At 45.6% G+C, this 25921-nt stretch overlaps 1 protein-coding gene across 1 annotated transcript; it reads right to left on the reverse strand.

The window, feature by feature from the left end:
- Positions 1–370: 370 nt before the first annotated feature.
- GARS1 (glycyl-tRNA synthetase 1) lies at positions 371–21431 on the reverse strand. The gene is made up of 17 exons (XM_052694721.1): positions 21195–21431; positions 18277–18378; positions 16744–16846; positions 15592–15733; positions 14810–14898; positions 14050–14126; positions 12662–12807; positions 11640–11789; positions 9949–10111; positions 8856–9020; positions 7388–7500; positions 7010–7150; positions 5915–6000; positions 4097–4206; positions 2831–2924; positions 1886–2076; positions 371–727 (listed from the first exon to the last, which is right to left on the reverse strand). The coding sequence occupies exons 1-17, from the start codon at positions 21372–21374 to the stop codon at positions 602–604; spliced, it is 2178 nt and encodes a 725-aa protein (XP_052550681.1). The 5' UTR covers positions 21375–21431; the 3' UTR covers positions 371–601.
- Positions 21432–25921: the final 4490 nt, after the last annotated feature.

Consider the following 25921-nt stretch of genomic DNA (forward strand, 5'->3'; position numbering starts at 1 on the left):
TCAAGCAAACCTGTGCCAAGCAAGAACAAGAATTGGATTTCCCACTCCTTTTGCTCACCTGCAGGCAAATGCTCCTAATTCTGCAGAATATCACAAAACACCTGCAACAGAAAAAAAAGCACACACCCCATCTCTTATGGTAGCTGTAAGAAGCACCAAAAAGTGATGAGGACTGATACCTTCAACATCCCTTCATGAACGAGGCCAGACAGCATGCAGCATCTTGCTTGGGCATCCAAAGTGATGTGAGCTGATGACAGGGGGGTACGGTCTTGAGGGACTGTAATAATCCTCTGACATCCACAATCAGCATGAGGAGCAAATAAACCAACCACAAGTCATTCCTGAAGAAAGCACAAGGCTGCACAAACACAGAGAAGCAGGCATATATAATGGCCTTTTTATTCATAACACCTTTTATTCCAACTGCAGTTACCTTTAAAGTTCAATTCAGGCAGCGATTGAGGGGAAAAAAATAAAACAAATAGTCCCTGTGTGCACAAACAATGCAGCTTTGAATAATACACGATAAGTTTATTTCATATTAACATGAACAGTAAAAAGTGGACATGTGACGGGGTATTATTTCAGTTCCTTTTCTTTATTCCTCTATTGTGTCCTTTTTGCCAGTCTCTTGTCCCTCAAACTGTGGATACTTGGCTTCCACGTCGGCCCAAGTTAGATAACCGTTCGCCAGGTCACGAATTATGGCAGGAAGTTCAGAGACCTGTAGACAAATCACAAACACAAATGGAACATGAACCTATCAGAATCTATTTGTTCTGCTGGATATTTGGGGAATGTGGGTAATTCAAAAAGAAAAAAACACACCAGCTGCATTAGCTAATAGGACGACTTAAATCACAGACTGTGTCATCTCAGCAGACTGCTCAGTTTCTCAGGGTAACACATAAGGAGAAAGAAATTGTCACTGTTGTGGGCCACAGCAGGATTAATCCCTCCTAACACTATGTTACAGCTTTGTAAGGGAAAGAAAACAATACACATATCCAGAAGATGCTGTAAGCCAAGGGTTTGCCAGGCCACAATTTGCTCTACGACCAGAACGAAAGGAGTTGCTGGTTGCCTTGTCATTGCTCCTCACTGTGCACTGGCAATATTGGGAAGAGTCAGCTACAGAAACCAGAAAATTGGCAGAAAATTGGTGATGACAGTGCTATGTGACAGCAAGGGTTATGCAGGGGATACAGAGGCAGAGGGGTGCTCTGAGGAGCTCACTAGGCCTGTTACTGATCTGAGCTGGAAGAGCTCAGCCTGGGAGCTCAGCACTGCCTCCTGCTGCTATAGGAGCCAAACTCTGCCTGGCTCCTACCAAGAACGCAGAAGGGGCACAGAAGACGTTTTGCTCACAGGCAATGAGACTGCTGTAAGGAGATTTGCCATTGCAGTCTCTGCATTTCAACCATCTTAGCAGAGTGTGCTTAAGGCAGGCATGCCTTTAGGGCAATATTTCACCAGCTTGACTGCTGCTGAAAAGACCAGCGGGAAGCAAGCTTTGAAGAACTGTGCTTGAACTGGGCTCTGTCAGCCAGGATGCAGCAGGCACAATTCTTTTGCCTTTGGTGCTTTTGGATTCAGAAGTGCCCTGAAAACCAAGCCAGGGTTTTCAGAAGAAAAGCAAGCTAAAGAGCAGTGTAATCAGGCTGAAGCACAGCTTTCTAAGAACACCAACGCTGCATCCTAGGAAAATGAAAGCCTCTCCTGACTTCAGAAGCAAGGCCAGCATTTTCTGTTTGAATCTCTTCCTTGTGGGAATTGGCGACAACTCCCTTGCAGACCAGAGATACTGGTGGATCAGAAACATCTCCCTTACCCTGTAAGAAACCTATTTGGCTGCAGCAAAACCCATCTGCCTGCCCTTTACCTCAGCTCGGATCTGGCGCATCGAGTCGCGGTCTCTCAGCGTGGCGGTGTGAGGCGTTCGGTTTACGGTGTCGAAGTCAATTGTGATCCCAAAGGCCACGCCAACCTCATCAGTCCTGGCGTAGCGTCGGCCGATGGAGCCGGAGGAATCATCCACCTTGTGAGAAATGCCATTCCTGGTGAGTGCTTCAGCTGCAATAAGCAGAGAAGGTGGAAATCAATCACCAGGACTCGTTGCATACTCAGCAAGCAACATGTCTGTAGCAGAGGCCTCCTACACCCTCATGGCACTACCTGAAATGAGGCACTGTGTGTCCCCGGTCTCAAGCAATACCACAGGTCCTCATTTTGATTTGGATAGGAGAATCAATGTTCCAGTCCCTGCCAAGACTCCAAGTTCAAACCCACTCCACAAGTACACTGCTACTCACGCTGCACCACTCAGCCCTCACCCAAAGTGCAATACCAACAGGAAGGTCACTGACTCCAAGCTGTCATTGCAGTGCCATAAAGCTTTGCTTTAACACAAGAATGAGCCAGCCAAACGTGTGTGCAGGGGCAGGCTTGGCATGGGGAGGCAAGGTCCAGAGCAAAGTCTGATGCAGACAGCAGAAATCACACTGCCTGATAGGTAGCCTGTGTTTCTATCCTTCATGTATTTACTTTTAGACAGTACAAATGGAAATTTTGACAGAAAACAAAGTAATTGGGCTTACGCACTGTAAACCAACACAGGGAAAGCCAAAGAGCCAATTATTTTTGAGGCTAGTCTGAAAAGACTCATAGATGTTCAAAGCTAATAAAAAGCTTTAGTTTCATGGCTTTCCCTTTGCACGTGTGAGAGCTACGTGAACCCAATGCTACTTTATCCTCTCCAGCACTGAGGAATAAAACTCTCTCCCCAGTGCACATCACCACTGGGCCCACAGTGCTGTTTTTCACTTACATAATTCCTTGACAAAAGGCATGAATTCCTGATTCTGGCTGAGAGGAAGAACGGAGCACTTGAATGGTGCTACAACAGCTGGGAAGCTGAAGAACTAAGGGAAAAAAAAGAAAAAGCACAAATAAATACAAGTTTAACAGAGTAGGTTCTTAAGAGGAGAGAATAAGCTCTGAGTGAGCTTAGGGGCAGGGGGATTCTGAGTAGCTGTCTTTTTGTAAGCCATTAGCATTCAGGGTTTCAGCACTAACACCTCACACTGCTAGAGAAAGACTGATTTCCTCCAGCTGTCCTCCACTCCCCCCTTCCCTCCTAACAGCTAATGTTACCTCTCATCCAAAGAGAAATCTACCAGAATCCTCTCTGGAGGAAGCGATTCTCATCTGAATTATAGGAAAATGAAGGGTAAGAGGATTCTCTCCAGGAGATTTAATGTTCTGTACAGTCTAATGGAAAGAGTTCTCACAACATCCATCTCATTCTGTTTAATTCCCACAGAAACTTAGCATGCACAGGGAATATATGCAGCTCAAAGGTTTTCATAATCCTCTTTAGACACCCTCAGAAACAAGAAAGAGCCAAAAGAACCAAAAAGTCCCTTCCTGGCTCTTACAGTCAATAGGACCTTAAAGGGAGGAACGCAGACACAACATAATTACAGAGAGCAGCCCAGGCTCTTCAGAAAGCAAGTTGCAACTTAAAAGGGAGAGAAGTCACAGTCCAATATCCTAGATGTCATGAGCAGTTTCTGACTGAAAGTCAGCTGTGTCCCAATTCTGAACTCCTGAATCTTGTTTCCACACACACATCAGAGCACATCAGAGACACAAAGGAATGCAGTTATTCTGGGGTGCCCAAAATTACAGGTTGCATCTCAGGGAGGAGTGAGGAAATGGCCAGTCTATTGTCTATGTTGCTGCACAGAAGTGTGATTCAAGGAAAAGCAGCAAAAAAGAGGAAATAAAATACTGAAGAGGTGTTTTCTCTAAGTGATGGGACCCTGCCAGCCAAGTTTGAAGCAAGAAAGAATTTCCTTCCCTCTTGCCAGCAATATGCTAAGAGCCTCATACACACACTCCAAGTGCTCCCAGTGCACGTGTATAAATGACGCCAACACTGGCAAAACCAAGAATTCAACAGCCTGCTTGGGTTTTCCTCATCTCCACTGTGTATTAATGCAGCTTTATTTTAGCCCTTCCCCTGGATGGTAGGGAGAGGTGAATGCCTGCAGGTGTTTTTAGGCTGAGGCCCAAACACAGGAAAGCTCACCGTTCTCTGCTCGTCTCCTTCCCGAATGCGGAATGTGTGCTCAAATACTGTGTACATGATTCTCCCAATACCAAATGAGGGTTCAATTACATTTGGGACGATTTCTTCCACTGGAACACAAAAATAAAATGGACATCATCATTAAAGAATTTATTCCCCCCCAAAAAAAGTGTTCACTGAAGCTGCCTTTCTGCTCTGAAGTTCTGATTACACGTAGTGGAGCACATGGAAAAAAGAAAGGTTAAACATTCCCGCTCTAAATACACACAGCTGGAGAAAAAATGTGGACTTGATTCACATATAGAATGCATTTAGGCTGTAAATAACAAGTCTGCTTCCCTTCCCTGGGCCTAAGAATGAAAAGCACAGCACAACGCACATCCATGCGGATGAAAACTTTCGCACTCCGAGGGGCAAAGTCTTCTCCAAACTGTTTACTGGGAGCTGTCCTCACACAGTGCCAGGGAACATGCTGACAATTAAACAGCCTGAGTGATGGCAGGGTAGTACTCCAGCCCTGGTCCACTTCAGCTTCACCTACCAACACCACTTCAGTATCCAGCAGGCTGAGCAGAGAAGCATGGAGTTTCAGATCCAGCTCAAATTCCAATAAAGACTTCCTCTGCATTCCTGAGTTTTTCAGCTGCCTGCTGCATTGCTGTTCTACTCCCTGTTCTCCAATGTGTCCAGGGGACAACAGAGGAGAAAGGATGAAGATCAACTATTTAATGCTTGCAAAAATTCTCAGAAGACATGATGTACTACTTCATGATACATCTGTCATTCTCTCCAGCCTTTGCCACACATCACTTAGAGAGGCTTCTTCCCCCTTCTCTCCCAAGTAAGGAGGGAGCTCAGCAGGCAACTTCTCTGAAGTTACAATGAGGTAAGATTTGGCAGAGCATCAGCACTTGCAGACTGAAAGGCACCTAAACATCTCAGTGGCCCAGTTGCAAGAACAAACACAGCTTGTAGGTGCTACAAGTTGCTCTGCTCTTTCCTAGGAGCACACATCACGCTCCCAACCAAAGGCAAGATAAGCCATTAGTTACAATACAAACTGGGGAAACATCTCCCTCAGCCCCCAGCTATGCCAAAGACGTCCCAAATGCCCTCAGGTGAGGTGCTTACAGAGCTGGCTAGAAAGACAAGACTTGTTTGGGGAAATAAATCCACATATATTTTGTTAATTCACCTTCTAACCCCATTTCCCATATCAAAGCTCTGTGGAGATGCAGCCTGATCAAAACAGGTATGATTTTCAGCTGTCAAAGGATATGACTGGCCTCATCAACTAACAGAGCCCAGTGAGCCTGGTCAGCTTGGTGAGCTGGCAGGTGCCAGAAGACTTCTGGCTGCCGGCAATAGAGTGAAAACTGGAGCTGTAAGCAGAGAACTGTGCCCACAGCCCCAACACCTGACTGCCACAACCCATCTGTTACACTTGAAATGGACTTGGAGATTGAGGCTCCCAGAGTTGGTGCACCCTCCCCAGCTCCTCCATCACTACAGCAGCTGGTTCCAACACCCCCTTACAAGCCCCTAAATATGCAAATAAAGCAGCAGGAATATAATATACAGCATGAAGTCTATGAAACAAGTTAATGAACAGGACCAGACAACAGGCCTGTGGGTGAAATCCCACTGCTGAGTGAAGCTCTTCCAGCTGCTTTAAACAAATTTCAAGGGAATAACATTTGAGGTTTTTCCTGTGCCATGGAACAAACACCACCAGGACCCTGCAACTGATCAGCTCCACATTCAAAGCATACCCTGATCTGCCTCTTACATCTGTTGATCAAACTACAAAACATTTACCATGTAACGTTTTCTGAAATCTCTTCACAGTAACCATGTCCTTTGTTAATGTAAAAGTTTTCCCTTCGGTTTCAACAGTGAATTCCCTGCAAAGGGAAAAAAAAAAAGTCATTCAAGAGCTACAACAAGAACTAAAGAGGTTATATTTCCATAATTGCATCACTTTACTTTGAGAGGAAGACCATAGAAGCCAGAGCAAACCCCAGAGATTGAAGAAACGTGTGGCATCACCATTCAAATAAATTCAAGTTAGTAACAAAAATTACAACATAGAAATTAAAAGCAACCATTTCTATAATCACAGTGAACTTAGTTGTGGTTAAGAGCCTGAGGCAAACTCAATTAGGAAATGGAAGAATCTCAGAATGAAGAATAAACACCAAAGGAAAAAAAACAAAGGCACAAAAAAAAAACAGGCACTTCATCCTGTTGAATGCATACTTATAAAAAGTTATGCCAGTTCTGCCTTTTTTCTTATTTTACCCTTGACATACACAGCTGCTGGCCTGCTTCAGTCCATTTGACAACTGTTGAGATCTCTTATATTTTAAATTCCTTGTATGCATGAGGAATGCAGGCAGACAGGTTGAGGAAAGATACACAAATTGGTGCCTCAATGCATAGAAGACCATAGCAAGTGCTAGTGTATCACTAAATGCTGGGGAACACCAGCTCTGTTCTTCCTTTAACTAAATCTTTAGTCCCATTTCTCTCAGAACTGTTTGATTTTAAAACTATCTGCCAGCCCTGCTCAGTTCTGAAATCAGAGTAGGGAAGATGGTGAACACCCATTTCACTGAGCTGTGCCTCTTCATGGGTTAACTCCATTGCAATCAGAAGCTCATTCCCATACAAATAAACAGATATTTGAATACCAGGAATACAAAACTGTGTGCATACATCAGATATACACTGATGGATGACCCGCAGTGACGTGGTGGAAGGAACAGCACTAAAACATTTCAAGTGACCTAGCTAGCCTATTGTCAAGAGAAAGCTGGCTTCAGGAGGCTCCAATTCATCAAACAGCAATTTGGGAACCCCCATCAGAAGTGTCAGAGAAGGGTAGGACACACACACACACACACAGCTCACCCTTTGTCGTTCAGCAGCTGCTCCATCTCAGTGACGTAGCACTCATCACACATGGAAAGGTATTCCATCACCACCTTCGCGTCCTTCTTGTAAGCTTTGCCAATGGCTCCCTTGTTTGCCTCAAACTGAACAATGTTGACTGTTTTGTATGATGTAGTTAAGGAAAAAAGCCAAGCAGGACAGTAAATCCCCTTCTGCCCACAAGTGACATCACCCACACGCTCAATTCTTTGCAGGTTATTTCCCAGAGCTCTGCTGATCCCTAACTGTTAAATCTGCTCCCTGATAAATTAACAGATTTAGCTTTAAGAAGAGTTGCATGTTCTCTAGGATGCCCCACTGTCAAATTTTACAAGAGAATCTGGTTTATTCTGAAAGGATATAGGTTCTTTGAGAGGCTTCTCAGCTATAAGAGGAACTTTGGTGGCACGAGCATGGCAGGAGAGGTCATAGCAGGAACGATCAGCGCAGCCTACAATCTCAATCCAACCCTGAAAAAACAGAAGTGAAAGCTTTCACTAACACACTTCTCTGTCCACTTAACTGTCAAATCTATGTTTGTTTTTCCTTAAGCCCTCCTTTCTCCCATGACTGCTTTTTTCTACATAGTTAGCTCTATTACAACAAGCAGCCATCGCTCACTAGTTGCTCCTTCATTAGAATGGTTCCGTTTGTTTCCAGAGGAAATGATCAGTTATCTAACCAGTGTCTGTGTTCAAGGCCAGGTTTTCCACATGACTTGGCAGAGCACAGTGCTGTGCTAACAGCTCGGGGCTGGGGCCAGAATATACAGTCCTTTCACTCAGATACTACAGGCACACGAAGACATGACCCCCAGTTTGGCTATTCTGACAGAGGCTGTGCATGGGGTCCACTCACATAATGGTCACTGCAGTGTCACAGACAAACCCCACAGACCTCAGCAGAATCCTTTCCATCTTTCAGCTCTTTATTAGAATTAAAGCACTTGGAGTTTTCTAGGTACCTTCCAAAAATCTGCACATATTCTAAACTCTTTGGAAAGGCTAACTGAAAAACATACACTTCACCAGATATGAAGAAGCAAATATTGAGATAAACTCTTCCAAAGTCAGAAACATAGGTGATGTACTTTTGAAGAGATGAATTATTTCACTGCTCATTATAGATACTGTTTAATTACTATTCAAGTGATACACTTTGGCTTACACTTACTGAAAGATCCAAAGAATTTGAAGTGAATTTAAGCCTGCTCCCTAACTGCTCACTGCTGGTTCACCTACAACAACAAAAATATGCCATTCTTCCAAATCCAGTCGACAAGATAAAAGAAAAACAAAGCACTCAAAGAGGCCTGAACTGAAGAGCTCTTGGTGACTCAACTGGAAGGTAAGTGCTCTTTGGAAATCTTTCACTCAGCCCCAGCTGGCTGAGCTGGCAGGAATAAACTGATTTCTCATGCCTTGCGAGTGGGAAAGGAAGGAACATTTCTAGCAGGAAGGAATCAATCCTGGAGTAACGCCTCCATGGAAACAAATCCTTGGCCACCACTCTTACAAGGGGTTACATTTTTTTGGAAAGCACCAGGACTTGGTTTCACCTCATTGCAGAATGAAATTCAATCGGTACAAAATCCACAGGTGACTTCAGTCTCTAGCAAAGGAGTCTGAAGAATGGACCTACAAATGAGCACAAACAGCTCAGAGGCATGAAAGGAGCTGGCTTATCCCCTGAAGTCCTTCGTGATTCAGATTATACTGTGCTAACTGTGTGAATAACATGGGGCTGGACAGAAACAGACTCTCCACCTTCCTACAGCAACAACAGAACTAACAGGCAGAATTTGCTGTTTCAATCTTTCACTTACATACGATGTTTTGGACTCTGCATCCCAGCAGTCACAGGCATAGTGAGCCATCTCATTCTCCATGTGCTGTCGGAAGCGCAGCTTGTCAGGGGATACACCAACCTTTGTAAGGAAGAGGTAGATTCTACCAATGAAGTAACCAAGAACGGAGTTATTGATCACGCCCTGAAAGAATCCAAAGCAGGAAGAAAAAAAACAAAAACAACACACACAGATGTTAACTCCCAGGGAAGTAAAGCCAGGATTTACCACAACATGGTAAGAATGTTACAGACCGAAGTTCTTGTAGCTGCCTGGCACAAAGTACTACAAACTCTCTGAAACTCACTCTTACATCTCTTCAAATTCAACTAATAATACTGCCAGGAGCTCCATCTGATGGAAAACATTGATTTGTTATCACTCTAGGACTCATTATTAATTCTCCATGACAATCACCTACTTGAAGAGACCTCACTGTACTCACTGGTATTACAACACTGCACGTGAATTCCAGTTAGGGCTCAGGGCTCCACAACAGCTCTTCTCTACAGTTTACAGTCTCGATACAAAAGGCTTTTTTGTGGTTTAGGGCTTTTGTTTTATAAGCCCATTCATTGATTGTTTGCATGTGTGGAGAACAATGCAGTGAAGCCCCAACATGCAAGCCAAATTCTGCTGGGGGTCAGCAACTGAGTATTAGATTCCCAGTCACTGTTGATCTTTTGGCAAATATTAGCACTCCTTACTGTTCCACTCCAAATAGCTAAGGGATAGATCCCACCATCCTAGCACTACCTGCAGCCTTTTATCACCGTTAGCCCATCCCTGGAGATGTTCTAGCCCCTTGGATGGAGGCTTTGAGCAACGTGATACAGGTGGAAGGTATCCATGCCCACTGCAAGGGGTTGCAACTGGATGGTCTTTAAGGTCCCTTGCAACCCAAGCTGTTCAATGACTCTACGTGAGTCCGTGATCAGATCTCAGTCACACTGATGCACCTGCCTTAAATCTGGGAGCAAACCCCAACTGGCATCAACACACAGTTTGCAATTCAGCCTCCAGAGCACTAGTCTTAAGAGCAGGCTCTACATGCTCACAGAAGGAACGTTACCTGTTGAACAGCATCTCCCAGCCGCATTAAATGGGCAGACTGCCCGCTGAGCTGGGCCTTGGAAGAATACAGGAGGATGTTGAGATCTGCCACACTCTGAAACTTGGGATGATTTTTCTCACTGGGATCCACAAAGTGCTCAATTTCTGCCATGGTGAATTCCCTAATGGAGACATCAACCATTTACATTAAGTGTTTGGTACATCTGCCACAACCCTCCTAATAAATGACTGTTTTTGCCTCTCACAAGGAAGCCAGGCGTTTAAAAATAAAAATAAATTCATAGCCAAGGCAATTGAAAGACTGGAACCAGCCTTGACATTGGCTTTCCTTTAATCCCCAAATTCCCAATAAAACATCCCACAATGTCATTTAGAAATATCTAGTTCACGTTTATCACCACTGTGATTCAAACCAAAGAACACCACCTTTGGAAATCCTTCCCAAAACGGTCTGCAGTTCTTTCAGACTATTGCATAGGGTCAATGAAAAGTAATCCACTGTCTAATTCAGCAACCTTAACTCATGTGAGAGGTGCCTATAAGAGCCAGGTTAGGTGATGATGTCTTGAAAATAATTGTACTGCCACAATGCAGCAATTCTGTTTGAGGAACTTGCCTTTAATACACCTATGCTCACACACTGATTCTTAGCCTTCTTGACTGAAATCACACTGAATTAGCTTGTTAGCAAAAACCTTAAAAAAAAAACAAAACAAACAACAACCTCTGTGTAATCATTAACTTTAAATCACAAGCATCAGAGTGCAACACCCTAGGATAGCATAATAACCTCCTATAAACGTGGCTCCTATAAATGTGCCACAAGCATGTGATTTATATTTGACTGAAAAAGTATTTCCATGACAGAAGTTGCTCATTCCCAGATGTGCAGGAGAGAACAGGAGGTCTGAGAAAATTCTAAAGCATTCCCTAGTGCTAATGATGCCACTGCCTGTCAGTGACATTCAGAGACCATATTAATCAGTTACCGAGTTTACAACACACGCTGCCTGTGTGTACAGCAGAATCACACTAACAGTACATCAAAGTTCTCATTCCCAATTAGATAGAAGAGACATCTGCTCAGAATAATTCAGTTAAGATGCAGTGATTACCCTTAAAGAAGTGCAGTAATCACTTTCACCCTGAGATAGAAAGCTTCAAAAATAATTCTCAGGAATAATCCTGAGCTCTCCCTGCTGGACTGAGGCTGGGACACAAAGACAGGTCTTGAGTCAGGTAATCTCCTCACTTCCTCTCTGTAATAAGCTTCAGAATTGCAGAATCTGCAGAATTGAGACAAGCAAATGCTGCTGCAAGGTCAATCACATTTTGATTCCAGATTTCAGTCTGAAAATAAACAGTGTGATATGATTAAACTAAACTGTACATCCTGTAAAGAACACAACTACTTTTAATATGATTTCTTTACGGTGACCACTAAGTTTTTTCGTGATAAAACTGAGTTTAATTGAGGTGTTCCTAATGAACAGCTATTTCACAGATTCTAGACAGAACTCTATTGTTAAAACCTCAGGTAAACGGGTTCTTTGCCCAGGAACCCTAAGACCCACTAGGCACATTATCAGGAACCTTCTGAAGTGAAAGCCACAGTACAAACAATGAAACAAAAGGGAGGTGCCACCCACTCCAAGGCACCCTGCTGCTGAAAGAGGAAATCTGCAGTACCTCACTCTGATAAGGCCGGATCGGGGCGAGATCTCATTTCTGAAGGAGTTTCCAATCTGAGCAGCAGCAAAAGGGAGCTTGCCTTGGTTGAACTCGAGAAGACGTTTGAAGTTGAGGAATATTCCTTGTGCTGTTTCTGGCCTCAGATAGCTGAAAGGAGAAAATCAGGGAGACAAATGTGTGGGGAAAGTAGTTAGAAAAATAACAACAGTTAATAGAAACCTTGACACAACACATTGAAGCAATAGGCTGTGAGGAAACCAATTGGCCAGCACAACCATAGAGGTCAGACGGACTGTACCCTCCCTGCCAGCCCTACGTGAGCCTAGGCTGTGCCAGACTGCTTACAAATGTGGATTTGGCAGGCAAACCATGAATGCACCTCTGCTATTTCCCAAACTGAAGAGGTTTTAGGGTAAGGCCCTTTGAATCCCAACAGTAATGTGAGACATTCCCACAGAGAATATCTCATACATAGACTACTTCAGGTAGTCATGGAAAGCGTGACATCTATCACGAAACTTATCTCAGGGCATCCCTAACTACAGCATTCTCCACTTTTCAACAGGAATTTCAGTTTTGCAGTTGGTTCCCAACTGAAGACAAAAGCCTCTGCATTACCACACTGAGTACAGATACCTAGTAAATGCTGTTACCAATGAATCACTCAATTAAGTAAATTTATCCTGTCGAAAGTACACACTGCAACAGCTTCTCTTCAGCCAAGAGATCACTGACAAATGGGGACCCAACATTAACTGACTTCTTGGAAATGACAATGCCAACCAGCAAGGGCACAGCTGTGATCCATACAGCCTGGCTGCTTCAAGTACTTTTGTGACTTTGCAACAGCTCCTTCTTCTTTTTGCCAAGAGGAATGATAAACTGCCATAGAAAGCTGGGACTCAAAGACAGGGGAAGGTTACTCAAGAGAAAACTGCATACTTCAGTCCTGCTGTGACCTCAATATTAATTCCAGATCATCTATGAAGAAGAATGAGCAGCATGAGATTAGTACCAACCCAGGCATGTTTCCTCCAGGTCCAATGGAGGTCTTGAACATCAGATTGAAAGAAACAGGAGGGGAAAGGTCATTCCCAGTGATGGGTGACTTCACATTGTAGTTTACAAAGAGATCTGCAAGCTCTTGCTGGCCATAGTTGTCCAACTAATATCAAAACATAAGAGAATTATTTTAATTAGTAAATAAGATAATAGATAATGATACATATAATAGATAATTATATCCCCTTTACCTGCTACTGAGCATGATCCACAGCTCTGAAACACATGCCTAGAATAGTCACGCAAGCTGAAGTCTGAACCAATGAAAGAAGTATACCCTGGACATCTGCAAACCCATTTTAGCAATGTCAGTCCACAACTCAGATACATAGAAGTGGAGGTATTATGCATGTGAGTGGGTGTAAATCAGAAGAAAAGTCACTGGGACTGCATCACCACCCACCAGTAGCTGAAACTATTCAGATGAAGCTGGAACATTGGGAACAGCATGTTGGGAAGGAAAAAAAATACAGCAGCGAGGGAGAAGAAAGCTGAAACTTCTGCAGTGCTCTCCCTGCATTCATTTCCTTACTTCTCTTACTTCATGTACTAGAGAAGCCTCAAAATAGGAGAAAGAGTTTATTAATAGAGGGATTCCTCCAACGGACTGCAAAGGTTCAAAGCTGCAGTGTGAAAGAGCTAAGGGCTGCTGTTCAGTGATGCAGCGCACAAGAAAGAGTTGCTCCTTCTGGAAGGAAACATCTGCTCTCAAAGCATTTACCCTAGAAGTCATCAGAACAAACATCCAAAAAAAAAAAACCCAAAGAAGCAAAAACTAAAGGCAAATGCCTGCACAGCTGCTCAGGAATGTCAGACTGGAGCAACAACTCTTCTCACCAGACAAAAAAAAAAGATAGGAAAATCTTTGCAGGGTAGTGGCAGAAGAGAAACAAATCTGAAGTGCTTCAAAGTCAAAGCAACTTTAAAACATCCCAATTCAGTGCTAAGTGGTTCGGCACCCTGCCAAAACTCATCTGACTGCTCTTTTGCATCACAATCCCTCAGTGAGGTTTTGACAAAGGCAAAGGGGGACTCAGAAGAAACAGGCTTTTTACAGCACGTGGAATGCAGCAAAGCAGACAATCTCCAAGGACAGAGCTTCAGCCCTACCAATATAGCATTCACAAGACAGCCACAACAGCAGTAACTATCCAAACAAAAAAAGGAGATGGAATTAGCCAGGAAGTTTCCAGTATTTCGGAACACAGACAGACCTACATGCATCTCTGAGGTGCAGAGTTTTATGCATCCTTAGGGAAACACAACAGATTACTACTGTGCACTGCAGTTCCCTTAGGCACACACATCCCTGAAGCATTCACCTCCTCCTCATGCAGGCACCTACCTGTGTCAGAACATTTTCCATTTCTGCCTTTTTCTCTGCTGTGCACTTCTTGTCAGACATAAGCTTTTGCAGGTGAGCTGTGAGCAAGAAACCACATTGAGTTTATATTGCAACCCTACAACAGACCCCAAGCTAAAGGCAGACAAATCAGGAGGATCCTCCAGCATAAGTACACATCCACCACCAGTTGACTTGCTGGTGTCTATCAGGTTAATTCCACTCCTGTCAGGGCAATGATGATATACAACTGAGGATCTACACTAGAGAAAACAGGGCCTTCTCTTATTTCTTTCTGACACTCATTTCTATGAACCCAAGCCCCTTCCTCCTTATTCTCATTCTATGAAGATCTGAAACTGAAACTAATGCCTGATGCCAAAGCAGCAAAGCTAATTTTATCCAATGCACTAAGATGCACATGCTGACTTGGTACAGCAGGGTTAAACTGTGTTCCTCTTTATAAGCAGAACATTCTTCCTGAAACACAAAAGCAGACAACGAAGTCAAGAATTCCCAATCTTATTTGAGAAAAGTATTTTGGCTGTGTTTGCTGGAGATCCTGCATTTCCTTTAAAACACAGACACAACATTTAGACAGAGAACTCTGATAAGGATAAGCAAGTAATGATTAATGATCTATGATCACAACTGTGTTAGACCAGATACACCAACTGACTTTCCTTTAGAAAGATATTCCTTTCCTACGCCTGTACCACTACAAGAAATGCCCAAACCCACTGGCCTTGTAAGAAAAACAAACCTTTTAAGAGATGATCAGCACGAAAACATTCCCCATTTTTCATATCTTTCACCATAAAGTCAGCAAACTTGTCTACATGGCCAGAAGTCCTAGAATAGATGAAAAGGAACATGTAAGCTGTTAGTGGACAGCCCTGGGTACGGTGTGACATTTGTGTGTGACCCACAGAAAGCAATGCTCTTGACTCAGCTCAGAATCATTCCAAAAGCACCTGACATATTTAGCAACCTGCTGGCAATCTTAGCAGAAAGACATGGAGGTGAAATGGTCCAGATTCTTACTCTTCAGGATTGTCTCTACACCCAGGCACGGATAAAAAGAGGGCTTCCAACTCCTGGGCTACAGAAAAGTTATCTGCATTCAGAGCTCAGTTAACACACTGCATGCTGCCACCCCTCCACCAAGGGAAGGATGGCAAAACAATTGGGCCACTGCTCTAAACCATGACTTCAGCATCCCAGTTTTTGGCAGGCCATTTAAATCCTTTTTCTTGTCTTCTTGACCTGTTAGAAGAAGGGATAATGACAATTTCATACCTAATGGGACAGCCAGGAGACATTAAGACATGATTCTTACATAGTTCAGTCACACTGCTCTCCCACATTTATGCAACAACAGCTTCTCACCCCGATCTGTGCACTAGTCTGTAATTATTTGGCATTACAAAAGGATGTGGAATTGGGTGACCCAGCCAAAGATCCCTATGGGTAATTTTACAGCAGACTGTAAAAAGCAACCATGACCAGAAATGACATGCTGTAGAAAGAAAGATTCATATTTACTTCAAAACTGGCTCTGGTGTGAGCATGGTACAGTCTATCTCCAGGATTTGCTCCTCCTGTATAAAGTGCTGTCTCCATGCCTGGATGATGTTGTTCTTCAAAGCACATCCGACAGGCCCGAAGTCATACAGGCCACTGACACCTGCAAAGAAGAAAAGGGGACAAGTGTGTTAGGTGCAAGATGGTACAAACTTACAATATCTGGAGGAAAACTCTTCCATTCTCAGCATTCCCACCAGCAAGTTTAATCCTGAGGTAATTTGCTGAGCATGAACTGTTCTGTGCTAGCAGAATAAGAAATATGGCTCATTGCAGAGCACTTTTACATGAAGAACCATGAGGGAAGTGAACTGCCAAGCACTCGGAGGGAATACTCTACACTATTCAGCACAGTTCAGCTGCAGATTGCACCAGGGCATCAGATAATGACAGAAGATGAAACAGTTGTTGGTATGTGCAATCAACAACTCTAAGAGCTTCACTTCCCTCATCAATAGATTGGTCCCACAAAATATTATCCAACTGCAGAAGGTATCTGAATACAAAAGAGAGGAATCAAGCACATTTCAAGGCAATAAACTACTTTAGTAGTAAGACATGTCCCTGTTCATCACCAGCTTAAGCACAAAAATAAAACCAACTAGAGAAAAATATTTATTTTACTTTCTTAGGTTGAAGAGGATTAACCATACAGACACTGTGCTGACACTGAGCTGCCTCAAATCAGCTACATGAAGAGGTTTGACAGCCACATTACTTCACCTGCCTAATAAAGTTCATTATAGTAACATGTTCTAAAGTTCAAGTTAGTTTTGGGCATTATCTTGCAAAAATAAAAATAAAAATCAGATAAATGGTTATGAGGGAACAAGCTGATCACTTCCCTTAAATCTTAAACACCCTCCCCCTCTGCGAGGCAACTGCCTTCTACTCTGTAATGCTTAAAACTTCCACTCATCTGCATTTAGGGAGAGGGAGACTTCTGGAAAAGCTAACAGACTCGAGGAGGAGAAAGTTTACAACCTACTTGGAAAAGAAAGAAACCTAAGGTTGCATTAAGAGAACACCCCAAGAGTCCAGCATTTCACACAGCTACAGAGACCAGAACATCAGCCTGAAGGAACTACAGCTTAAACGTCTTTAAATCTGTACCTCCATAAATAGAAAAGGCTTGATCATAGAAAAACCTCCTTTTCAGAGTGTCTTCCATTTTAACTCTGTCCACGATGTCATCTTTGGGCTGTAAGGCCAACTCCTGTAATTCAAACAAACTGAAAACAGTTAACATTTCCCATTACTGACAGAAGGAAAAACCCTCTCCATTTACCATTATGAATCAAAAGTCTGTAAGGAACATTTTGAAGCAAAGGCATCTGCTCATTTTCCAGAGCAGGATGGCCATGCTGAGATTCAAGCACTCAATGACAAACATTGTCACTGTCTGAAAACAGCATTTTAGATACCTGAGGTGGACTCATCCAGTCTAACTTTCAGGCAGCTAAGCCTGCACCTTTCTGTACAACCAATGAAGAAACAACTGTTATGATCCTGAATCAACAGCTCAGCAACTGTTCACCTGATCTGGGTGAAAGGGGGTGAAAGACCTCATAAAGGAGCAGAATCATCTACAGACTTTAGAAAAGATATGGTCTGGGGGCATAAAGCCAAACAATCTGTAACATTCGACTACTCAGCTCTTTTTAATCCTTCACATTCAGTTTCTGCTGTTTAAAGACAGCAGAACTACAGAGGAACTACAGAGCTTGTAAGCTGCAGCAGCAGCTGCTAAAGCAATCAAGCATTCACACTACTGCCTTCTGCAGAAGTTGTAAGCAATTGAGGTGCATTGCTGAAAACACTGTCAAGAGAAAACACCTATATGTAAGTGCTGCACTCCCAAGGAGTGTTTACAAGGCCACTCTTGCACTGACAGGGATACAGCCCACACAAATTGTGTAACTGCCAAACACACCTCTACACTGCATCCTACAGGTTGTCCTCCACCAAAAGGTGGGGCTCAAAGGGCCACTGAGTTTCCTATCCTAACTCACCATTCTCTGTGTCAGGTTCCTCATGGCTGAGGAACAGAGTTGTGCTTTTATATGTTTGCTGATCTAGAGACAAAATGAACTTGAAGTTCTATTGTTTTGTTTGCAGAAAGAGTTTTCAGGGCATAAGCATATTTAAGAAGGGGGCACAATTTCATGGCATCCTGCTCTCAAAGGATGAAGAAAGCCCTAAGTTATGTGACATCACCAAAAAACTTTGTTTAAACTGTAGCAAAGGATATGATTTCTAAGCAAGCATGTTGAACATCAGTTTGGGAATTCAAATGCCACACAAGGAACGTGAAAAGGAAACTCAATGAACAGTGTTTCCTCCCACTGTGCACAGAAAAGATCTAAATAGTCAAGGAGGGCTGGTGACACACACACCTAACTTCAACTTCGACCATTAACAACAAACTCATACTTATTCACTCACACATTGAGGTTTGATGCTCACAGGCAACGAATGAAACTGTCACTGGTCAGAAAGATCCACCTATGTCAGCTATTTCAGAAGTGAATGCTCCAGCAGGCTATGATTGTTCTGTCAGAATCAGTGCTGTAAAAATGTATTAAGCAGAGATTCCAGGGCTTTTCTGACAAAAATGCAGAACTCACATTTAACTTCCAGACTCACCTTTGCTTCTAGGACCCTCTTCCGAGCTTTGAGCTCTGCTACAGCTCTGTCTATATCCACCTGGGGAGCTTTCTCTTCCTTCAGCTTCCTTACCAGTTCTCCCTAGAAGGTGACAAAAGAGAAGATTGTGATCCTTTCTTCAAACACCACTGACAAGAACTCCAGGTATTTCAGCTCTCCTGGCAACCCAAAGGGAAGGTTTGTGCTGCCTCCTCACTCCCCACTTCAGTCTCAAAAGGTTTGCTTCAACTGTTTCAAACATACTGGAGAGCTCACAGAACTGGGCATCCTTAGCCAAATTAACACTGCCTCCCCACAACCCTGTTAAATCCCAGACCCATCGTTAAATCTTAGCATGCAAATACACTTCTCCATGCACCACTGTACAAATACATCCACAAATCCTAATTTCTGTCTTGGAGGATGCACAAACTTGATCCTCAGGTGCTCAGTATAGGCTATGGGCTCTCTCTTACTAATAAGGCTTCCCTACTTTCTACCCCTTTTGTTTTTCTTCTAAGTTTATGAGCACTTCAGACTTTTTCTCTGCCAAACCTGGTCAAAACTGGCCAATAAGCACACAGCTTTTTAGAATAACATCTCACAGAACACAGAATTAATTAACAGTCTTCCTTTCCAGCCACTCTTCTTCAGTCAAAACCAAAGTCTATGCTGAATTACTGAGGACAAAAAGCAGCAGGAGGAAAAAGCACAGAGACATCAGTACCTGAAGTATCAGTATCTGAAGGAGCATCTTCTGAGATGCTCCAAGTTGAGCACTTTCCTCATGCCTTGCACATCTCCATTACAAAGAGTAAAAAAAATCACACTTCCACAATACCAGCTTTTTTCATTAGTTAATGCCACAGGCACTGATCACCCAAAGAGAAGAGAATGCGCAACTATCATTCAGAAATCAGATCTAAGAAAGTTCAAGTGCTTCAAAGACCAGGAAGATTAAAGACTGATGTTATTAATAGAACCATAAAATCGCTGGGGTTGGGAAAGTCCTTAAAGATTATCAAGTCCACAACCACAAGCTAACCATGTTACCCTAAGAACCCTCTGCTAAATCATGCCCCTGAGCATAGAAGGAGCACAGAAGCAGGAAGACTCTAAAGAACGCATTAAAATTAACAAACATATGACAGATAAATAAGAAAGCTGCTGGGCTCCTTTAGCCCTGTCAGCTAAAAGAACATGAGAAAGCTGCAGTTTCTTTCCTGTTAACTACTTCTATCAAAATGTGAAAGTTTCACTCACTGCCATTCTTGGGTAACGTGGCAGAGGGAGGGATCTGAATTTTTTTTTTTTCCCCCTTTGAAGTAATAAGTTCAACCTGCCTTTGTCGAGCTGAGGGGTCGGCAGTGGTAAAAACATCAAGGCAGCAGCAAGGCAGCTACTGCTGACTCAACAGAGCTATCACTCCGTTCAATGCAGAGCATCTAGAAGCAGCAGAGAGCAACTCTTTGTCCTGATGTCTGAGTAAGAGAGTATTCAGACATATGCAAGGGGAAAGAAAAAAAAAAAACCCAGCACCACTGAAGCAAGCAATTATATTTGCTGACAGAACTCGATCTAATTAAAGCTACGAGCCCGAGCCCAGCCCAGAGGAGGAGTGCACAGCAGCACTCGATGTGGCAAATTTTTCTACAGCTTTGTCCCATGGACCAATAGAGCAGAGAGGGATCCACCCCTGGATCACGGCAGCTTATTGCATCAGGCGCTGCTGCAGGAAGATACGCTGCTCACTTCCCTCTCCATAGGCTGTGAGTCCCTGAGGCTTAATTAAGCCGCTCCTCCACTCCTCTGAGGGCTGGCAGACAGGGTCTGCTGCACCATCATGTTCCAGCTACCCCAATCCTTCTTTCCCTATGCACAAACATCTCAGTGAATCACTGCTGTAAGCCATTAGCGACAATAGTCCTGGTCCAAGCCAGGCATGTTTACCCCCACATCTCTCCCTGGCACCGCAAGGCGCTCTGCTCCACTCCCACAGGCAGACAATGAGGGGACACCGATGCTAAACAGCCCCGATGGCAGCATCCACACATTGGAGGGCTCCAGGGGTCACTGTTTTATTGACAAGGAGTTCCCTACCAAGGCATTATGCCGCACAGTGATTCATAACAAGAACTCACTGAAGCGCTGGTATAATTAGAAGGCCGTAAATCCATTTAATGGGGAAACACGTGCAGAAATCTCCCAGCATATGGGACACACACGTAGATACGTGAGCAGCTAAGCATAAAGACAGTGGATTCAGATGCTGATGGAGAACCCACATGTAGTATTGCTAGAGCAGGGAGGAAGGGGAAATTCCTTGCATGCAAGCTGTACAGCCACTCACACTGCAAGGGCACCAAGGTTCAGCTATGAAATGAAAAGCAAATCCTTCTCGGGTGATGATGGAGCTAAAGGTAACAAAGATCATAGAATCAACACAGAATCATGGAATGGCCTGGGTTGAAAAGGACCACAGTGCTCAACTTGGGCTGTATGCAGGATCGCCAACCAGCAGACCAGGCTGCCCAGAGCCACATCCAGCCCGGCCGTGGATGCCTGCAGAGATGGGGCATCCACAACCTCCTCGTTAATAAAGACGCCTGCTAGTAACACCCATACGAAACAGATACCAGAATGCTCAAACGAGTGACTTCTTATCGGGCGAGCACGCAGTGATAAAGGACACGACTGACCTCCAACACAACCTCAGCTCGAACGGGAAGTCATCCCGCGACCCTTAACGGAGAGGCAAAGCTCCGCAGTGCTGGGGCACGGCACGCAGCCCGGCAAACCCTGCTCGGAGGCCCAGAGACACAACGGGACCGCACGGTGCCGCTCCCAGACGGAGGCTCCGCGCCCAGCTCTGCCCTCCGCCCGTCCCTCGCAGCGGATCGCCGCTCACGTTCTGTTACCTGATGCCGCACCGCCTGCCGCAGCGGCGCGAGCAGCGCCTCGGCTTGAGGGCCATCCATGAGGGTCGCGGCCGGGAGAGGAGCGGAAGGCGGAGCGGACTGGCGGCAGAGCGGGCCGGCGAGGCGGCTGAGGAGGCGCAGCAGGGCGGGCAGAGCGCTACGGGGCGGCAGCAGCGGCATGGAGAGGCGCGGCGAGCCGCCCTGCCCCCCCCCGCATGATGAAATCCCCGCGCTGCGTAAAGCCGGCCCCCGCCTCGACGACGCACTTTCCGCACGGGCGGCGGCCGTCGCCGCCGCCACCACCACCAACGCGGCGGCAGATTCGGCACGGCGCCGCGCCAGCCGCCAGGGGGCGCCTTAACACACAGGTAAGGTGTATGGACGCTCGCAAAGCGCGCATGCGCGCACGCAGCAGAGAAGGGGCCATAGTAGGGGGTTGTTGCGATTGCGCTCTAGGGAGCGCGGGGAAGCGCGGAATGGCAGCGGGGGGAGGAAGGTGTGGAGGTCGGCCGTTGCGCGGGGCTCAGCATAACGGCTGCCCTGGGCAACACTGAGGGAAGGGGGATTGATCTCGGGTTGAGTATAAAGCGCATAAGTCGCTCCGGAAGTAATGCCTCCTATTTATTTCTACGGCAGTGACAATAGATGAGGAGGAGTGCAGTAACTCTGGTCGATAGAGCAAGTTCTCCGATGCAAAACGCTGTTTTTCAATCGCAGTTCGCTCTGTGTTTTTGAGAGCGATGAACAAGAGGGCATACGTGTGCCAGAAGGTGTAACCATCGCTGTCAGCACTGCTGAAATGCAGCACCCAGCCCTCGCTGTGCTCACATCACTGCTGGGTCTCCATAAATGCTCGGAAAACACTGGTGAGCATCCATATGTACCATTTTTTTTTTGTCTGCACAGAGGAATTCATTCCCACCCCTTTGCTTCATACACGCTTCCATGTCAGCATTTTGTCACGCTGCCGTCTGCCGCACGGAACTAATGGGATATTGGTGGGAAGGTTCAGTTTTCACTGCCATCCCACCAATACCCGCCTCTGACATCGTGGGCCAACATCATAAGCACAACAGGAAGAAGGGATGTTATCCACAGGGACCTGGGATGTGGGCAAGTGAACCTAGTGAGGCTGGGAGAAGAACTTCCTGAGAGCAGCCCTGTGGAGAAGGACTTGGGGTCCTGATGGATGCAAAGCTGCTCGCGAGCCAGCAGCCTGAGCCTGCAGCCCGGGAGGCCGACAGCAACCTGGGCTGCATCAGCAGGGGGGCGGCAGCGGGGACAGGGAGGGGACTGTATAAATATTCTGTTCTGTGATTCTGTGACTGCCTCGTGGGGCCCCGCGTGGAGCGATGCTGGGGGAGGGATTGGAGCTTTGGGAGCGCGTCCAGGGGAGGGCATGGGGATGCTCAGAGGGCAGACGGATGCTCAGAGGGCTGGAGAGCTCCTGCTGTGCCGGAAGGCTCATGGAGTTGGGCTTTAAGGTCTCTTCCAGCCGAAGCTGTTGTGTGATTCTATAATTTATCGTATGAGGGATTTGCAGGAAGAGGCAAAGAGGATGAATAGACGGCAAATGCTTTCTATGCCCTCACTTCTCCCAGCCTGCAGAAACACAGTGCTCTCAGCACCCCAGAAGGGGCTGGGGGATAACGCGGAGATGAAGTCAGACCCAAAAGCTGGTGATGTCCCCTCCTCGCCGTCCTTTTACCATCCCCACGAGGCTCGGCGGCCGTGTGCGAGACCACCAAACGGAAGGGAAGGGAGAAAACCTCGGAGGACTGCTTTTAGGGAGGAACGCGTACATATCTACGTATAAACAAGCACAAACTCCCGGCGCACAAGCTGCCGGCTGACGCTAGATGGCAGCGGCCGCTCGCTGCCTGCCGCCGCCCCGCCCGCCCCCGGCCCGGGCCCCGCTCTCCGGCATTCCTGCGGGGCCGGGGTGCGGCGCAGCCGGGGGCAGCGGGGCCTCGGCGGTTTCGCAACGCGCGGGGACGGCGCTGAGCTCCGGGACGGATCCCCGCCTTCCCCTCCCGCCCCCGCTCCTGCGTTCTGTTTTCTTTTTTCTGTTTGTTTTTTTTCTTTTTTGCCTTTTCACATTTGTCATTTTCCCCCCTTTTGCCCTTTTTTTTTTTTTTCCCGTGTTATTTTTTCACTTCTTTTCTCCTTTCTCTTTTTTCTCCATTTTCCTTCTTCCCTTTTTCTTTCCTTTTTCCTTTTTCTTCTCTTTTTTTCCCCCTTTTTTCTTCTTTCATACTTTTTCCCTTTTTTTCTTCGTTCATATTTTCCTTTTATTCTTTTGTCCCACCCCCCCCTTCCAATTTCCACCCCCCTTTTTTCTCCTTTCTTTTTTCTCCTTCCCCCTCTTTTTTTCTCTTCCTTTTTTTTTCCTTCCTTTCTCTTTTTCTCCCACTCAGTCCCAGGGATGGTTGCCTTTCCCTTAGCTCATTTCAGTCCTTAAGGCAACAAAATCATCCAGATACATCTCTCCAAACACAAGCCAAGCCACAGCAACATGCATGTGAGGATTCACAATGATTTCCCAGCACTGGGGGATTTTTAGGCTTCCAGCAAACTATGCAGGGCCTGAGGCATGCATGTGCTTGACCTGGCTTTTAAAGTCTGGTTTTTTTGCTTCCAAAGCAAGGTGTCTGCATCCAGCCTGCTTCTAGGGTGCAGCCCCCACTACTGCTTCCTTCCAAGCCAAGTCTGGGGAGAAAAGTAACTGGTTCTGTCCAAACCCACAGTTCAGAGCATGCAAATAATCATGGGATAAGTAAGCCCATTCCCAGGCATTGCTTTCATTTCTGAGTGTAAAGCTGCTCTGCTCCTCTTCATGATCCCTCCTGAACTGTTGGAAGGTGATACTGCTCTGCCCCAGGGCTGTGCCTGTCCAGTTGCGGTCCCCATGTGCTGCCTGCAGGGAGGGATGCAATGTAGGGCAGCCTCCTGCTTTGCTTTCATCACCCCCATCCTGGAAGTAATGGATTGGGTCTGCAACACCCGGTGTTGCTGAAACTCACCCCCTCCTGGGATGTGTGTTTTTTTTTTAGACTGAAATAGGAAGCACAAACCTCACCCTGAGCTTCCTCTAGGGTTTGGTTCTTCCTAGAGGTTGATCCTTGCCAGAAATTTATGCACCACTGGCCTTGATCCAGCCAAGAGCTTAAACTGCTTAGTTTCAAACCATTTAGACCCCTGCACTCCCCTCTTTGCTTTCATCCCTCCTTACCTTAAGCCCTCATCATCATCTGGGCTCTCCTTGCTAGGGTATGCTCATATTATGTTTAAATTACCAATTGTGCCACTGAATACTTGCTGCTGGCTGAGGTGCTCAAGCAAAAGCTGTTTGCCATCTCCATCAGAGACCCCCCACGTCAATGATGTACCCGTTCTCCAGGGGGTGAGACCAGCAGTTCTCATTGGCACGGACCACCAAAGAAACTGTCATCCATATGGTCACATCTGCCTGACAGCTGGCACCGAGGTCTGCCAGGTTTGCCTGTGCAAGAGCTCAGACAGCAGTGCTGGTTGGTTCCCAACCCTTCTGCTGCCGTGAATTTCAATTCTGGTTCAGGGAATTCAAATGCATATTGATTAAGGACATTTTATGGATGCCTTGCAGAGCACATTAAAAATAATTTAAAACTTGCATTCCAGTATTAATGACTCTTGTCTCCAGCACTTTGCAGTGATTCAGTCTTGACTTTTAATTGAAACACTTTAGTTAAGACAAATGCCTTCAGCCAAAGAAGACAAAGTGTCCTTCCAGGTGCGTTCCTGCAAGAGCAGTGCCCCTGGGCAATAGTGAACATAGGGACTGGAGAAGTGAAGCCAAGAGACACACAGACCACATGCCGTATTTGCCCTCGTTGCGTTAGTTACCTTCCAGCTGTTTGCAGCTTTTGAATCTCCAGGTTTCCAAATTGCAAAGCAGCCTTTGGAATCTAGAGAGGAGCCTCTGTTCTTCAAGACTGTCCTCCAGGAAGTCTTTTCTTTGAGCTTGCCCCCATGTAGCACTCAGAAAACGATGGAATTTCAGCACTGGTCATGCTCTTATATCCTCCTCCTTACAACCCAATGGATGTACATCAGCCAAACAAGCCTGAGGCAATGATTGCTGTGTCTTAGTTGAGCACCTCATGCCTCAATAGTTGTGTTTTCTTCTGCCACTATGCACAATGCCAGGCAGCTTGTTTCCAGCCTTGAAGCTTGGGTCTGAAAGTGCCCCTGGGCTTGAAAGCATCCTCCAGTGGGAGCGTCCTTCTTCATTTCGGAGGAGCAGCAGGAGATGGCATACTGGGCTGGCCCAAATAGGAGACAGGGGTCTGCACTGAAGTGTATGTGGAAGTAGAAGATGGTGTGGGTTATGGAGTCTTGTTTCAGTATTATCCTCTTGATCCATGATGGGAGCCTCTGAGACGGCATGCAGAGGGTTTTTTTTACTTTGCATTCCTGCTATACTCTGTGCTGGTGTGGCCTCACCTTGAGTACAGCAAGCAGTTTGGGGCACCACAATATAATATTAAGGACATAAAACTACTAGAGAGGCTCCAAAGGAGAGCTGCAAAAAATGGAGAATGGTCTGGAGGGCAAGGCGTATGAGGGGTGGTTGAGATCCCTTGGTTTGTTCAGCCCAGAGAAAAGGAGACCAAGCATTCAAGGAGCATTTGAAAACACTTTCAGGTTTGGATTTTGGGTGGTGCTGTGGGGAACAAGGAGTTGGA

The sequence above is a fragment of the Tympanuchus pallidicinctus genome, unplaced genomic scaffold (assembly GCF_026119805.1).
Source record: "Tympanuchus pallidicinctus isolate F22 unplaced genomic scaffold, pur_lepc_1.0 scaffold3, whole genome shotgun sequence".
NCBI lineage: Eukaryota > Metazoa > Chordata > Aves > Galliformes > Phasianidae > Tympanuchus > Tympanuchus pallidicinctus.